Genomic DNA, 16903 nt, shown 5'->3' with positions numbered 1-16903 from the left:
ATAACTCACTAATTACAAGCAATGTCTCCCCCCCCCCCCCACCCACTCCTCAAAGTAAAAAACAATAGCGGGCTAGCCGATGACCGAAATAGCTTTTACTGCAGATTCAAAATGGACACTTCCACACTACGCACCCGCCAAGCTGCAGCACGTTCCACTCCACTGTTTAACATCAATGAAAGGGATGTTAGGCAGGTCTTCAAACAACAAAAGATCAACAAAGCGCCGGGCCCAGACCTTGTGTCCCCATCCTGCCTGCACAGACCAACTAGCTCTTGCCTTCACAAAGATCTTCAACAAGTCTCTAGAACTGTGTGAGGTACCAACCTGCTTCAAACGCTCCACCATCATACCGGTCCCCCAAAAATCAGCAGTCTCAGGTCTTAATGACGACAGGCCTGTTGCCTTGACATCTATGGTTATGAAGTCCCTTGAACACCATGTGCTGGACCACCACAAGAGCATCACAGGTCCCCAGCTGAACTCACTGCAGTTTGCCTATCAACCTAACACGTCTGCAATGATGCCGTCAACATGGGTCTGCACTTCATCCTTGAACACCTCGACAGGGAGGAAACCTATGTGAGGATCTTGTTCGTGGCCTTGAGCTCTGCGTTTAACACCATCATTCCTGACCTCCTCTCCTCCAAACTTCTCCAGCTCAGCGTCTCACCTGCCATCTCCCAGTGGCTCTACAACTTCCTGACAGGCAGGACAAAGCAGGTGAGGCTTGGGGGAGACCACCTCAGCTACGCGGACTATTAGCACCAGGGCACCCCAAAATTGTGTCCTCTCTCCTCTGCTCTTCACGCTTTACACAAAAGACTGCACCTCGAGGTGCCCGACTATCAAACACCTGAAGTTTGCAGATGACACCAAAGTCATCAGTCTCATAAAAGACGGTGACAACACCTCATCCACGCACGCTATCAGCACCATGGCACCCTAGGCTGTGTCCTCTCCCCTCTGCTCTTCTCCTCAAAAAGCCCACCGAAGGATAAACTTCTTGGAGCTTCTGAGGAAGCACAGTCCCAAGAGCTGCTAACAGTTCTATACAGCAGTCATATAATCAGTACTATATCTCCATCACAGTCTGGTTTGGGGCTCCCACTAATATGGACAAACTCTGACTTTAATGGACAATCAAAACCTCTGAACAGATTGTCGGCACCACTCTACCCACTATTGAAGACTTGCATGTCACTTGAACTAGGTCCAGAGCAGGCAGAATCCTTTCAGAGCTTCCACATCCTGGCCACCTGCTCTTCCACCTCTTTCCATCGCGGAGGCGCTTCCGATCAATGCAAGTCAAAACTCACCAGCATTCAAACAGTTTTTTCCCTCTGGAAATTAAGTCATTAAGTTATTGATCAGTAAACTACTATTTTCTGCCTTTTGCCATTGTTGGGACTCACCCTCATATCCTGGTGGTGAATCAGTATTATCCATCAATTTTTGCCTATTCCAGCTGTCAAGGAGGGGGGGTACACCCTGAACTGGTTGCCACCCAATTGCAGAGAACATCGAGACAAACTGCTGCACTCACAATCACACCTAGGTGTCATGATCCTGCCGCTTCAGCACGAGCTGTGCGGGTGCCCGCGCGGCTGCGCTAATTGGGAGGCACACACCTGCGCCTCATGCGGGCTGATCATCCCCTGTATATATAGGACCCGGTGACGACTGGTCCTCCGCCAGTTCGTTGAGCTTTATGTCCCGTTCCAGCACTCTCGTATTCCTGACTGAACTTGTGTGTAACGACCTCCGTCCGTTCTCTGACCAACCTTGTAAGCCTGACTCCTTGATACTCCTGCCTGTCTGCTCATCTGCTCTCTTCGCTCGACGTCACAACTTCCGTTCTGCACCGGACTGCCTGCTCGATCCCCGACCTCTGCATACAATAAACGTCTCTTCTTGAACTACCTTGCGTCTTCCGAGTTCCTGCGTTTGGGTCCTACCTCTCGTTTCCGATGGGTCGTGACAGAACGAACTGGCCAATACAGGACCCAGCAGGAAAGACCCGGCATCGCCGGGACCGACGCAAGGTAGACCGTCTGCCGGAGGACCAAGCCTGTCCAATCCGGGTAGGCTCCCTGACGTCCTCCACTTCCGTGTCTTACGCTCCGCCAGCGAGGTATGAATACGTCCCGAACACGACCCGTCCGGGTCCTCATATTCTTCTGGACTCTGACTTTTTGGAATATGAGGAGGACCACAATTTGTTTGACCGGCTGGTGGAGTACGACTCCGATTATTCTGACTATGAATCGGCTCGTCCGATCTTTCATCCCAGTCAGTTTGTTTCACCTCCCCGCGTTTCCAGCACCCGAACGTATTCACCCGGTAGGTTTAAGTACACCAATCCATATGAGGGAACCCGCTTGGCCATCTACCCGGGACCTCCACGTGGCGGCCAGAGGAGACGCCCCGGCCGGGCGCTCCCCGGTGCCTCCCACTGTGTGGCAACTAAGACACTGCCCTCCCACTCCTCGCCGGCAACGGCGAAACCCGCAGACCTGCAGCTGGTGGCGAAGCTTCCAGCCAGGAGGGAGGAGGAGCCGCCAAATCACGAGGCGTTCCGCCGCGAAATGCGGGCAGAGATAGAGCGGCAGAGCGCCGAATTGGCGGCTCTCACGGCCCAGGTCCGGGAAGGATTGTCGAACCAGCCGAGCTACGCTGACGTCGCAACGGCGACGGACTCGCTGCTGACTCAGGTTCACGTTGCCGTGGAAACCGACCCACCCCTTTGCCAAGTGCACGCCACAGTGGGAACAGACTCGCCACCTCGCCAATTGCATGTAGCTGTGGAGACTGACCCGCCTCCTCGCCATTCCCACGTCGAGGTTTTGGCGGTTCCGAGCAGAGCTCACGCGGCAGTTGGAACTGACCCGCTCCCGAGACACGCCCACGTGTCAGTTTCGACTGACTCTCCGCCTACTCAGGTTCACGTTGCCCTGGAAACGGATTCGCCACCGCGCCACGCCCACGTTGCTGTTTCAACGGATGCACTGCAAGCTCACGTGGCAGTGGGGACCGACCCGATGCCGCCTCACGTTGCTGTCCAGGAGGTGGCGTCTCCACAGCCGCCTCTCGTCCATGCTCTGGAGTGGCAGTGGCGACCGCCCCGCGGACGCTCCCTGTTCCTGCTCTATCGGCGACGGGCACGCCCATACGTTCCTGTCCAGGAGGTGGCGACAGTTCCCCAGCCGCCTCAGGCTCCCGTCCAGGAGGAGGTGGAGTTGGTGATGCTGCCTCCGCCTTCTCACGTTCCTGTCCAGGAGGTGGCGACAGTTCCCCAGCCGCCTCACGCTCCCGTCCAGGAGGAGGTGGAGTTGGTGATGCTGCTGCCGCCTTCTCACGTTCTTGTCCAGAAGGCGGCGACCGGGTCGCTGCCTTCTCACGTTCCTGTCCAGGAGGGGGCGGTACTGGCGCCGCCTTCTCAAGTTGCTGTCCAGGAGGGGGCGGTACTGGCGCCGCCTTCTCAAGTTGCTGTCCAGGAGGGGGCGGTACTGGGGCCGCCTTCTCGCGTTGCTGTCCAGGAGGGGGCGGTACTGGCGCCACCTTCTCACGTTGCTGTCCAGGAGGGGGCGGTACTGGCGCCGCCTTCTCACGTTGCTGACCAGGAGGGGGCGGTACTGGCGCCGCCTTCTCATGTTGCTGTCCAGGAGGGAGCAGTACTGGCGCCGCCTTCTCAAGTTGCTGTCCAGGAGGGGGCGGTACTGGCGCCGCCTTCTCACGTTGCTGTCCAGGAGGGGGCGATGGCGTCGCCGCCGCCTTCTCACGTTGCTGACCAGGAGGGGGCGGTACTGGCGCCGCCTTCTCACGTTGCTGACCAGGAGGGGGCGGTACTGGCACCGCCTTCTCACGTTGCTGACCAGGAGGGGGCGGTACTGGCGCCGCCTTCTCACGTTGCTGACCAGGAGGGGGCGATGGCGTCTCTGCCTTCTCATGTTGCTGTCCAGGAGGGGGCGATGGTGTCTCTGCCTTCTCACGTTGCTGTCCAGGAGGGGGCGATGGCGTCGCCGCCTTCTCACGTTCCTGTCCAACAAGAGCTGGAGAGTTCTGATGAGCCACCCCGGAGCTGGAGAGACTTCGGGATGGTAATGGTGACGGTCAATGCTCTGGTCCTTCTCTCCATCATCCTATTCGCTCCAGATGGCTCCCAGCCGCTTCATGACCTGGCCTCGTTGGCGACCAATCCCTGGTCGTCTTGCAACGACGGCGTGGGAGGTTCTCGTCCGGAGCAGTGGCCTGCCTCGTTCTGGTTCCTGCTTCGCCGTTTGGTTCCTCACAGAGGTCGTCCGCCCGAATCGCTCCGTGGGGACCCTGGTGCTTGGCTTCCGGGTCATCCTTCTGACTGTCCGCCCGGACGCCTCGTGTTTGGTGGCCTGGATGGCCACCAGTCTGGGGTTCAGGGGGGGGCGTGCTTGAACCTGGGATCTAAGAACTGTGAGGCCAACGCTTTCCATCTCAGTCACCGTCCCGCCGAATCAATATTAGTATTAGTATTAAAATTTGTAGACTGAGGATTGTGAGGACAACTCAACCTGCAACTACTGGAGTGAGAGCCGTTGGTTTGAATCTCTTTCATACCCATATCCTTTAAATCTACATATCCTTTACATTTTCATGCTTGAAACTTCTTACCCACATACCCTTTTAACTTTAACTTTAACATAGACTAGGTAGTATGGGAATTGTGTTACTTATGTGCTGATTTTGTTTATTTGACTGCTTCTATTTGGACTTTAACTTTAACATAGATTAGGTTGTATGTGAAATATGTAGCTTATGTGCTGACTTTGTTTATTTGATTGCATTTTTGAAAATTCTGGGACGCATCCTGTTAGGGAACACAGTACTGTGCGACCTGTAGGCCGAACCCAAGCCCGGATAAATGCAGAGGGTTGCGTCAGGAAGGGCATCCGGCATAAAAATGTGCCAAACATATGTGAGCGTTCATCAAACGAATTCCATAATGGATAGGTCGTGGCACGGGCTAAATATGCCCGCGCCTGGCACTGTTAATCCTAAAGGCATAGGTAGAAATTCAGATCATGTAGGTAGAAGGCAAAAAAGACGAGGAAAGAGGCTTAGTCAGCAAAAGAAGAGGAATGCACAGACCCTACAGCTGTGTGTAGGGACTTTGAATGTTGGGACTATGACAGGAAAAGGTCAGGGGTGAGTTGACATGATGATTAGGAGAAAGGTTACTATATTGTGCATCCAGGAGAGCAAGTGGAAAGGGAGTAAGGCTGGAGGTTTAGGAGCAGGGTTTAAATGATTTTACCATGGAATAGATGGGAAGAGAAATGGAATAGGGGTTATTTTAAAGGAAGAGTTAGCAAAGAATGTATTGGAGTCGAAAAGAGTATCAGATCGAGTGATGAGGATAAAATTTGAAATTGAGGGTATTGCGTATTATGTGATTTGTGGCTATGCCCCACAGGTTCGATGTTACCTCGAGTTGAAATAGAAATTCTGGAAGGAACCAGAAGAAGTAGTCCTGAGCATCCCAGTCAGAGAGAGTTGTGATTGGTGCAGATTTCAATGGACATGTTAGTGAAGGAAACAGAGGCAATGAAGAAGTTATGTGTAAGTACGCCATTCAGCAAAGGAACTTTGAGGGTCAGATGGTGGTGGATTTTGCAAAAATGATGGAATTGGCAGTGGTGAACGCTAATTTCTAGAAGAGACAGGAACATAGTATGACCTACAAGAGCTGAGGTAGAAGGACGCAGGTGTATTATATTTCGTGCACACAATGTAATTGGAAAGTTACTGACTGTAAGGTAGTGGTGGGGGAGAGTGTCGCTCAACAACGTACGATGGTGGTGTGTAGGATGACTCTGGTAGCAGGTAGGAAGATTAATAAAACAAAGGTAGAGCAGAGAATCAGGTGGTGGAAGTTGAGAAAGGAAGAATGTTGTGTGACCTTGCGGAAAGAGGTGAGACAGACTCTAGAATCTAGAGGTGGGCTAACTACGGCCCGCGGGCCACATCCGGCCCGTTGGTCTTTTTAATCCGGCCCACCGAAGATTTGTACAGAATTAAGGTTTGATGTGAATGATTGCATTTATTTAATTTGACTTGTAATGACAGGCATTTCAACACCAGGTGGTGCAGTAGGCACAGTGGCTTGATTTTACGGAGCCCGAGCCATTTCCAGTTATCGTTCTTCTTTTACTGGTCAGATCAGAACCCATCTACCGAAATGTCAAAGAAAAGAAAAGTCGACAATGAGTCCGGGGTGTTTAACAAAGAATGGACGCCAAAATACTTTTTCACTGAAGTCCGGTCCAAGGCTGTATGTCTTGTTTGCCAAGAAACTGTTGCAGTTTTAAAAGAGTACAACATCAGCCGTCACTTTACCACCAAGCATGCTAATTACGCCAGCAACCTTTCAACACAAGAACGTACGGCTACCGCGGACAGGTTGGTAGCTAGCTTGCAGGCTCAGCAAAACACCAATATTCGAGCAACTTCCATCCAAGAAGCAAGCATGAACACAAGTTATTTACTGGAGTTCAAACTAGCAAAAGCCAGCAAGCCTTTCTTCGATGGGGAGTTTCCTAAAGAGTGCATGGTAGAGACAGCAAGTATTTTATGTCCTGAGATCAAGAACAAATTCGAAAAAATTAGCTTATCACGCAGGTCAGTGACTTACCGTATTGAAGAAATTGATGAACACTTAACTAGCAATGCCTCTTGTTCAGGCTTCACCACCTCTACCCTTGCCCTTTATCGCATCTCAATGTACTCCTTATGCCTGACCTCAGGCCTCTCCGTGTCCCAACTCAGCGTAAATTGGAATTAAAAAACAATTACATATTTAGGGGTAAATATTCCTTTAAATTTGGAGACAATTATATCTGAAAATTATGACCCCTTCATCTCTAAAATTAAATCACATTTAACCAGGTGGAACCTGCTTCCTTTTTGAGGATTAAGACAGAGGGTGGAAAAAATAAAAAGGAACGTGCTCCGCAGATTACTTTAAATGTTCCAAAATATACCTGTAGAGCTCCCAAAAGGGACATTTCAAGAATTAGACAAATTAATATCAAGATTTATTTGGGAAAGCAAAAGACCAAGAATTCGTTATAAGACTCTCCAACTCCCAAAAGACAAATGAGGCCTTGCTTTCCCAATTATCTAAAATTACTATCAAGCGGTCCAAATAAAAACCTTAGTTGAGTTGACATTTGTAACCCTTCCTACAAAGCAATATGGGAAGATATAGAATGTACAATATCTAGCAATATTCCATTACAAGCAATCATAGGGGACACAGGCTTGGTCAAGTTTTTAAAAGATACCATTGATAAAAGTGTCCATCAAGATATGGCATAGAATAATTAAGGGAAAATAAGCATAAGGAATCATACTGGATTATAAAATGGATTAGATATGATTCAGATTTTCCACCCAACGGGTTTGACATAAGATTCAAACAATGGGCAGAAAGGGGGCTCATCATACACAGTGATATTTATGAAGGGGGTGCACTTTGACAATTTCAGGAGCTAAAAAAATCAGTTTAGACTAACCAATCAAGACTTTTATTGATTCTTGCAACTGAGACATTACCTCGAGAAAATAATGAAAAAAGAGGAACCACAAACTAATCTGTGTATGGTTCAAATATTCCTTCTTGCTTATAAATCAGAGCCAGGGAGTGGAAACATATCTAACATTTACAGAATATTACAGGAGTTAGAGGGTGATGAGTCCATAATTACAAAAGAGAAATGGGAAAAGGAAAATAATGTTAAACGGCAAGTGGAAAATTGGGAAAAGATAATCTCCAACCAGTGGAAAAGTACATCCGCCCTATGCTGGAGAGAATTTGGGTGAAAAATGTAGTTAGATTTTTTTAAAGTTCCAGCTCAGAGGATCTCGCTGGAAGCAAGTACCTCCTACTGGAGAGCTTGTGGAGAGAATAAGGCAACACATTTTCATGTATTCTGGGACTGTCCAATCATTTTAAACCCTACTCCTAACCCTATACTGGAAAGACATTAAACAAAATATGGAGATAATTATGAACGTCAGGATTGCTTTAAAATTTGAAACTTTATGTTTGGATTAATACCGGACACTGTCAAGGGTCCAGAAAATGAATATATATACATAATTTTGTCAATAGCAAGCAAAAAAGCTATTACAAGGAATTGGTTGAAAAAGAATACTCCCACAGTTGAAGACTGGATTAAAGTGGTCCAAGATATCTTTAAAATTGAGAACTTAACTTTCATTTTGAGGCAAGAACAAGACAAGTTTGAGGAACATTGGGAAAACTGGACAAAATATGCTACATCAAAATATGTCACCCCATTGTGTGAAATCAAGTTGATCTTAATTTTATTCTTTGGTTCCCATCACTTATTAATGCTTTTGTTGTTGTTGCTATTATTATTATTATCAATATTATTATCTTTTTTTATTTGCGTGTTGTGCAGTGCTTGTGTGGAATGCATTGGGGTTTTTTTTAACTCACAATTATTGCATTTTGTCTTGTTGTCAGAACAGGTATCACCCAACGGTTCTGATACCAAGAAAATTCGAAACTTGAAAAAATTTACTTGAAGTGAATATGTAAATAATTGTACATTGTTTTTGGAACATTTGTTATAAAATGCTTTGAGGTGTCATTTTTTTATTCCTTTTTAATCATTATGATGACTATTATTATTTTCTTTCTAAGGTTAATTTCTTTGCTCACTTATGGATATGACCTTGGTTGAGGATGACCAACAGATTTGTTGGGGTTTATTTGGAGATGAGAAAAACCATCCCATTCTGTCTTTCATAAATTATTATTAATTATTAATACACAAATTATTATCCCATTGTTAATGAATATAAATTAATTCTATACCTTTTTTCCTTTTTTCTTTTTCTTTTTTCTTTCCATCTCTCTGTTTGTATATAAAAGTGTGGAAGAAATACATTTTAAAAAATGATGACTTAATTCAGTCACTGTGATTTGACGGGCGCGTATGCACTTGCAAATCTGCACATTCAAGCACGAAAAATCACATGCGTAAAATTTGTCACGAGTAGAAGTACGTCTCTTATTTTTTGTAGTCTTGACCAATGTTCCCTCTAAGCTGCGCCATTGATCCAGCGCAGTAAACCATACCCTGACGTCCTTTTTTTCTAAATATGGAAGCACACGGCCGAGCTGCTGCTCAGCCTACTTCTACTTCGTAATTTACCTGACACCGCGCCCTCCGCTCTTTAAGGCTCTGTCACACTATGACGTTCTGGTCAACGTCCTCTGAACATTTCAATCGTTGTATTTTTCAGCGTTCTCAAACGCGCATGACACATCTGGCGTGTGCTTAACGTGTCTCTAACGCATGACTTAACGTGTGTCTAACGCACGAAAAGCGTGTAACAGCGACCAAATAAGATACCCCTAAAAACCATTAGCATGAGCAAACGTGTCATTGGGGCGTGACGAGCGATTTGTCAACGTAAGACAAGCGTGTTGAGCGTGTGACCAATGGGTGAATAATGACAGAAAAGTGTTTTGATGGTGTGTAATTTTTACAGTGGAACCGGCACTAAAACGTTGGAAAGTTGCTGTCGTGAGTTACAACAGTGAGCATCATGCCGCCAAGAAGACAAAAAGTTGGGGCGCGGACTTCAGCAACTACCGCTGCTAGTAAGAAAGCTAAGCCTCTTTCATCACGAGCAATGTGTTTGGAGGAAAAACAACAGCAGGAGGAAGAGCACATCTGCAAAGTCACACACCATGTGACACCCCCTGGGGGCCCTAAACACCTTGCAAACCCCAGTGAGGATGGTCCAACAAAGAGACAAAAGAAACAGAGAAAGGATTGCAGGATCCTGGACCGGGCTGTTGAGGATAGTCTGGTGGAGTTTTTCCGTGAAAACGAACTGCTGCTTTCTGGATCTTCCATAGTAGGTGCTCTCTACAGTAGCTTAATATTGAATGGACCTTGCTTACAAAGCATTGGTTTATATACCCATATGCATGGAAGTTCGGGAAACGCTTGAATGACGCTCAATGGACGCCAAACGACGTTCGTTTCACTTTAGTTATACACTGTATTCGCTAGGGGATTGTTAAGTGGTTGTTGACAGGTCCCCAGTGAGTCGTTCACTGCAAAGCAAACGATTAAGTAACAACCAAGTAAAGCTAGAGTTACGACTGACTAACGATAGCCAAACGCGTGCAACGCTCGGCGAACCTTAATAAAACGTTCCACCGACGTTCTTGAACGTTCTGCAGCGTTTAAAATTAAACGTTGATGAACGCTGGTCTCAGTGAGAACTTTTGTGCATGTTCAAAACTTTTTTTTTTTTTTGACCGGCGTTCTCCAGTGATTCCCAGTGATTCCCAGCTATCATTGACGTTCACTAGCGTTCAAACAACGCTCTTCTGGAGCTATCCTGGCGACCATGGGCGACAACCAACGTTTCCTCAAACACTATAGAACGCTGACCAGAACGTCATGGTGTGACCATTAAGGGGTACACTCATAATTACAAACAGAACATACTCCAGCAACTTTATATCTGCAGGCATGATTGGTGGACCACACCCGTAACTTTATATCTGCGGGCATGACTGACCACGCCCATACATTTTTCACATGTGAGTAAGTGCTCAATTGCAAGAGGTCTAAAAAGAGAAAATCCTGAAGGAAAATGTTCATCCATGTAACTGGCATGCTCTTGCCAGATGGTACCATGACCTCCAGTCTTGGACGGGGCTGCATCCCTAACTCTGGTCCCCCGTTGAAACAGACGGTCATGGGGATGCCTGGTTTAGCTCACACAGACACGAAATGTATTCCCAGCCAGTCTGAAGGAGAAAGAAACCTAGGCCCCCATTAATGTTCAAGATACTGACCCCAGAATTCTGATAATCCACTAGTTCTGCATGATAAGATGAAAATTCAATGGACCCTATGTCCTTTCAAATGCAACTCATGTCCTCTGGGACAATTGATGTAGCCCCACAACACCCATTGGCGGTGGAGGGTTACTGCATACGGCAACGACACTTGGGACCAGCGTCCCAGAATTTGAATGTTATGTGACATTTTAAATACTTTTCATGAATACTCCCAGTGTCTACTCCCACACCAATGCCACTAATGATTATATTTCTCCAAATTTGCTGGTTAAATTAGTTTTCCAACTAAATATGCATATTTTACCTCAAAAAGAACACATAAATGTTTTACAAACAAAGAGTATGTTTTATTGGGCACTACTTCAGGTTGGAACAGTCAATGCATGGATTACAGGCTGCATGTAAACAGTGCATTAGTTTGGAATTAATGTTATGTTATGTTATGTTATTCCATTGGTTTTAAACCACAAATCATATTGAAATGAAATGAGATTCTAAAGGCACGGTCTCTGTTCCGTTTGGTCAAAGGGGGGCGGCCTTGGTCTGTGAGGAGGAAAGGAGGAAGCTCTTTTGTGTTTGGCTCTGTGCTGGCTCTCGCTCTCATTTTTCGAAAGGCTGAAAGTCTGGCTTATCCCAGGTGCCCCACCTTTCACCACAAGGTGGGTAAGGCCAAAAGACAACAAATTCCTCGGTATGCTGCCAAGATGGACCACACGGGGACCCTGCCAATACCATGAAGCCACCCATTTGGGTATGGGGCAGTTTACAGACAGGGGTTTGTTGGGCTTACAACGCCACTGTAAACACTCTGGCCATCCTGTACCTGAAGTGCATTTTTTTATTCTTCTCTTTTTCATTCCAACCGTCCCTTGAGTGCTCTTGAGAACCACTCGAGAGTTTGACAACCTGCCTGAATAGATCAATGCAACATTAAGTCCAGCATGCTGTTACGAAATACAAATTAGTGCATATTTTGAACAAAGAAATAGCAGTCACAGAGATTGCCAACTCTCACACTGTCACCACACGTTCTCCTTCCACCCTCACATGATGACTTCAGCCTCCTCTACCAATGTTCGTCAGTCCTTTATTTTGCTTTTCTCTGCATTGTTACCCTGTAGATTCCCCTGTTAGAGTACTTAAAATTTTATATAAAACCCACTACCTGTATTGTTTGTGTTTTGATACAATAAGAGATCTCTGGGATCTCAAGCTTTTATTTAATTCTCATAATCTTCAGGTTATGAGAAATAAATGTTTTTCATCCTTTTTCTCAGTTTCTAAAAAGAGAAGTGGATCCCATTTCCGAGATAAAATAGTCTGATTTTAATGTTAAAATGTGTATCGGACTAATGCTGAAGTGCACCCAGGCATTCACCTTTGATAAAAATTACAGAAATTAAATTTTATCCCAAATTTGTATATGCTACAGCCATCAGTTTGTGGCATCAAGTGGAAGCACAATTTGTTTGCACAGCAGGATAACGATCCAAAACACACCAGCAAGTGAACTTCTGAATGGCTTAAAAAAACAAAAAAAATTTTAAATTGTTATGGACTTCCCAAGTCCAATTACAGATTTGAATTCAATTGAAATCCACTGGCATGACCATAAAAATGCCATTCATGCTTGAAAAATCTTATTTTTGCTGACTGACTGGCCAAAACAAACACTCATTGCCAATTACCAAGAAAACGCTTGATTTCAGTTGTTGGTGATGAGGATGGCCCAACAAATTCATTAGGTTTAGGTGGTCGTTTCTTATTAACATACCTAACTCATCACCATTCACCATTTTAAAACAGGATTTAAGTTCACTTGGGTTATATTTGCCCGATATTTACGTTTGATTGATGATGGTAAATATTAAAGTGGCGAAACTATGCAAACATAAAGACTTTGAGAAGGGGGGGCTATACTTTTTCATTGTACTGTGTCTGCAACTGTACAAATTAGCTCACGTAAATTAGTTGTGGGTTGTGGGATATTTTCATGGTCATGCTTCCGAGGCATAAGAAGAGAGGTGTGGATGTGATGCCACACTGAATGCAAATACTCTTGGACCAATCCACAGATCATGTGTGTGTCAAACTGTAGAGAGTAAGCCGTACGAATTACAATTTGTTACACCACTTGTCCAAAGCTATTTTGTCAAGTTCTCCTCTGTATATATGAAAACCCTTAAAGTGTTGATTTCATCTGGGTTGGTTTCACAAAGTAATCTTTTAATCAAAATCACATCTCAAGCTTTCATCTTCTCATCCAGACAAACAGCAGGAAGACAGGAATCTGTGGAATTCAGCCTTCATAAACTCCAATTTTCATTCTCTCTTTATGTGCCACTCATCATCTTTTGATGTCAGGAGGAAAAAAAATGTTTCATGTGTGACTCAGCATCCCCCTACAGTGAAGCATCCAATCAGGCGGGCAGCCATCTTATTGAGAATGTTGTGACCACATTTGCTCCAAACCGACTGAAGACCTGGTGGCAATCTGAGAACGGTAAGGAAAAACAATGAAGCAATGAAAACATCAACACCAGACACACATATTGTGTGTTTTTTTTTTTTGACTAAAGACTGTCTATTTACCATCTATTTGCAATTGTGACATGGTTAAATGGTTACTTTGCATCTGGAAGTATTCCCAGTGCTTCATGATTCTCACATTTTATGTGACAGGCTTCACCTGGATGAAAAGCCTTTTTAAAAGAAAAGATTTGATTTGAAGTAGTTTAAAACAGTGTTTCATAGTCAGTGATTTGGGGTTATACTTTATATATATAATTTAGATGTGACAAAATGTCTCCCCTAAATAGGAAATAGACATCTCCTGATAGATTTTGCCTATTGGTGTTGAAGGATTTTGCATGGATGAGAGCAACATTTAGGTGTTTCAATGAGCTTACTTAGTGTAGTTTACCCTAGAGTGTAGGCAGCAGTGCACTATCTTCATGAATTATTTGGTTAAATGGAGTGCAGAGGAGCCTTGGATTACAGCTTTCCTTACTGGTCCCAGTTCTCAATAGCATGTGTGAGACTTCCACAGCAGGAAAAATATAATGTCCTCTGCACAAAAATGGTAAAATACAGTATTTTATATATTCCTATGATACCCAATTATCTCTGAAGGTGACATAAATATCTGTTCACTACATGGACAACCAACAATGGAATCATGACAGTCTTTGGTTAGATTTGGCTCAACGTGACAGCATATGATGTTTTGCCAACGATCATAAATCTCATGGTCATACAAAAAAGATGTTCATCTCATGACAAAAAGAATTTAGATCAGGGGTTACTGATGGTTGAGGCTGAGGGCTACTTCGTGAGCATTGTTTGTATGAAGGGCTACATGACCTGTTTCCAGCAAATTTCCAAAATAACAAAACTCCTTATACATTAAAAATATACAGTATAAAAACTTGATATTATATGACATTATTTGAAAATGTCATTATTGTAAGGAAGTCGGAAATATAAAGCAGACATAATAATATTATTAATAATAATAATAATAATGTTAATTCACAATTTGTGACCTGTTGTATTTTTAGAACATACCATGTGGGCAGCTTAAGTGGTCCTCGCGGGCAACTGTGGGCCCATGTGCACCGTATCTGTGACCCCTGGTTTAAATCCTTGATCGTTTGTATACAGGTATGGAAAATGTCACCATTCAACTGAACTTGGAGGCGGAGTTCCACTTCACTCACCTCATCATGACCTTCAAAGTAAGTGATGAGAAAATGAAATGCAATACTGCACATGAATTAAATGGAATAGGTGTATATGTTTAAAGAAAGACCAAGGTCTTTAAAGACTAAGGGTTCTTATGAAGAGTGTCAAGTTCAGTGTAACCTATATCATAAACATCCATTAATCCATTATCCAAGCCACTTATCCTCACAAGAGTCACAGGAGAGCCGGAGCCTATCCCAGCTAGCTTTGGGCGAATGGCAGACGACACCCTGAACTGGTTGCCAGTCAGCCGCAAGCAGATATTAACATCACTGCTGAGCGGGATTCGATCCCACACTACCCCCACCAATGTCAGGAGTGTGTACCACTACACCATCAGTGACATATATCATAAACAGCTTGAGGATTTATGTACTTAATGTCCAATTACACTGTGTGTCATGACCAGAACATGGGGTTGGACCCAAATGCATGATTCTGGAGACGTAGAGGCAGTTCGGGAAACATATTTATTCCGTCCAGTGTCGGGGACCAGGCAGGCAGTCAGTGGGAGCAGCAGTAACAAGGACGTCAGGCGTAGGAGGCAGGTCAGTGGGCAGACAGGGGTCGGTACACGGGAGATCAGGAATGGAATCACAAGAGTGCGGGAATGAGTTATGAGGCAACGATCTGGCAAAGGCCAGACCATACTAGGAGTCCTATTTGTATCTCTCCTAATTGCCGGGAACGAGGCGCAGGTGTGCGCCTCACTGATTGCTGCAGATGTGTCGGGGACCGGCACAGCCAGGACAGAGACCGGCAGGACCATGACAGTTCCCTTCCCCCACTTAACGGCCTGCTCCAGACAGCCCAGACGTTTCAGGGTGGGAGGCGTGCAAGTCCCTGATGAGTTTGGGATTGAAGCACGAACCGGGACGGGATCCATGAACGTTCCTCTGTACCATAACCCACCCAGTCCCCCAGATACTGGATACCCCTCCCCTGGTGGCGGGACGACAGGAGCCAGCACACCGAGTAAACTAGACCTCCATCAACCGTGCAGGGGGGCAGTAGGGGATCGGCAGGAGGGACCAACGTGGATGACCGCGCCGGCTTGAGCAGGCTCACATGGAATGTCAGGTGGATGCGCATTGTTCTGGGGAGCTTCAGAGAAACCCCAACCTGGTTAATCACCTTAGTGATGGGGAACGTACCAACGAACCTGGGAGCCAGCTTGCGGGACTCCATCCGGAGTGGGAGGCCTTTTGTTGACAGCCAGATGCGCTGGCCTACTTTATAGGTCGGTGCCTTCCTCCTTTTGCAGTCTTGTAGGTGCATCCCTTTCGCAGCAGCATCCTCCTGGCCAGCTCCCAGGTCCACTTGCAACGTCTCACTATGGCAAATGCTGACAGCACCGGGGACTCAGCACCTACAGACAGGAAGAGGGAAGGGGGTTTGCCATGGACAACATGGAATGGGGCCATACCTGTTGATGCCGAGGGAAGAGAGTTTTGAGCATACTCCATCCACCAGAGCTGCTGGTTCCAGGTATTACGGTCGCGAGAGGCCAGGCATCAAAGTCTTGGTTGACCCGTTCGGTCTGGCCGTTGGACTCCGGATGCTGGCCCGAGATCAGACTTGCCGTGGCCCCAATAAGGTGCCAAGAGGTCTTTTTGTCGGAGGGAATCTTCGGCAACGGAATGAAGTGGACCATTTTTGAGAACCGTTCCACCACTGAGAGAACGGCGGTGTGAGCCTGCAAGCACGGGAGGCCAGTCACAAAATCCAGGGATGTATGGGACCATGGGCGCTGGGGAACAGACAGTGGACGTAGCTCTCCAATGGCCCGTTGACGAGACGTTTTGTTGACTGTACAAACCAGGTATGCAGTAACGAATTCTTATATGTCCTTTCTGAGACACCGTCTGATTCGTGTGGTCCCAGTAGATCACCTTCCCCCTCAGTGGAGGCACAACAAACAGGCTTTTGGCAGGGCATCTGACTGGGCTGGGAGTGTCCTTCGGGGCCTCCTTCACTTGAGTCCCGATCTCCCACGTGAAGATCAAGAAGACGCAGGATTCCGCGAGAATCGTGCATGCCCGGCCTCCGCTCATTCCCCCTCGTATATCCGTGAAAGGGCATCGGGGTTGCCATTCTTGGTCCCTGGTCAGAAGAACATTTGGCTTGTTTAGCCTCTTGGCAGACTTGAGGTACTCGAGATTTTTGTGGTCCATCAGTACCAGGAATGGAACCTGGGACCCCTCCAGCCAGTGTCTCCACTCCTCCATAACGGTCTTGACCGTGAGCAACTCTCGGTCACCGACG

General features: G+C 46.2%; 1 protein-coding gene across 4 annotated transcripts in view; it reads left to right on the top strand.

The window, feature by feature from the left end:
• Positions 1 to 16903, top strand: part of lamb1a (laminin, beta 1a) — a 104504-nt gene that overhangs the window by 7484 nt on the left and 80117 nt on the right. For all 4 annotated transcript variants that reach the window (XR_009795512.1, XM_061823597.1, XM_061823598.1 and 1 more), the window contains exons 3-4: positions 13259 to 13397; positions 14558 to 14631. Coding sequence is in view for 3 of the 4 variants with exons in the window: in XM_061823597.1 (XP_061679581.1) it covers positions 13259 to 13397; positions 14558 to 14631 (213 nt within the window). In the remaining variant the exon portion in view is untranslated. The remainder of the gene's footprint in view (positions 1 to 13258; positions 13398 to 14557; positions 14632 to 16903) is intronic.

This window comes from Syngnathoides biaculeatus, chromosome 6 (assembly GCF_019802595.1).
Source record: "Syngnathoides biaculeatus isolate LvHL_M chromosome 6, ASM1980259v1, whole genome shotgun sequence".
Lineage (NCBI taxonomy): Eukaryota > Metazoa > Chordata > Actinopteri > Syngnathiformes > Syngnathidae > Syngnathoides > Syngnathoides biaculeatus.
This window is presented reverse-complemented; position numbering and strand designations above follow the sequence as displayed.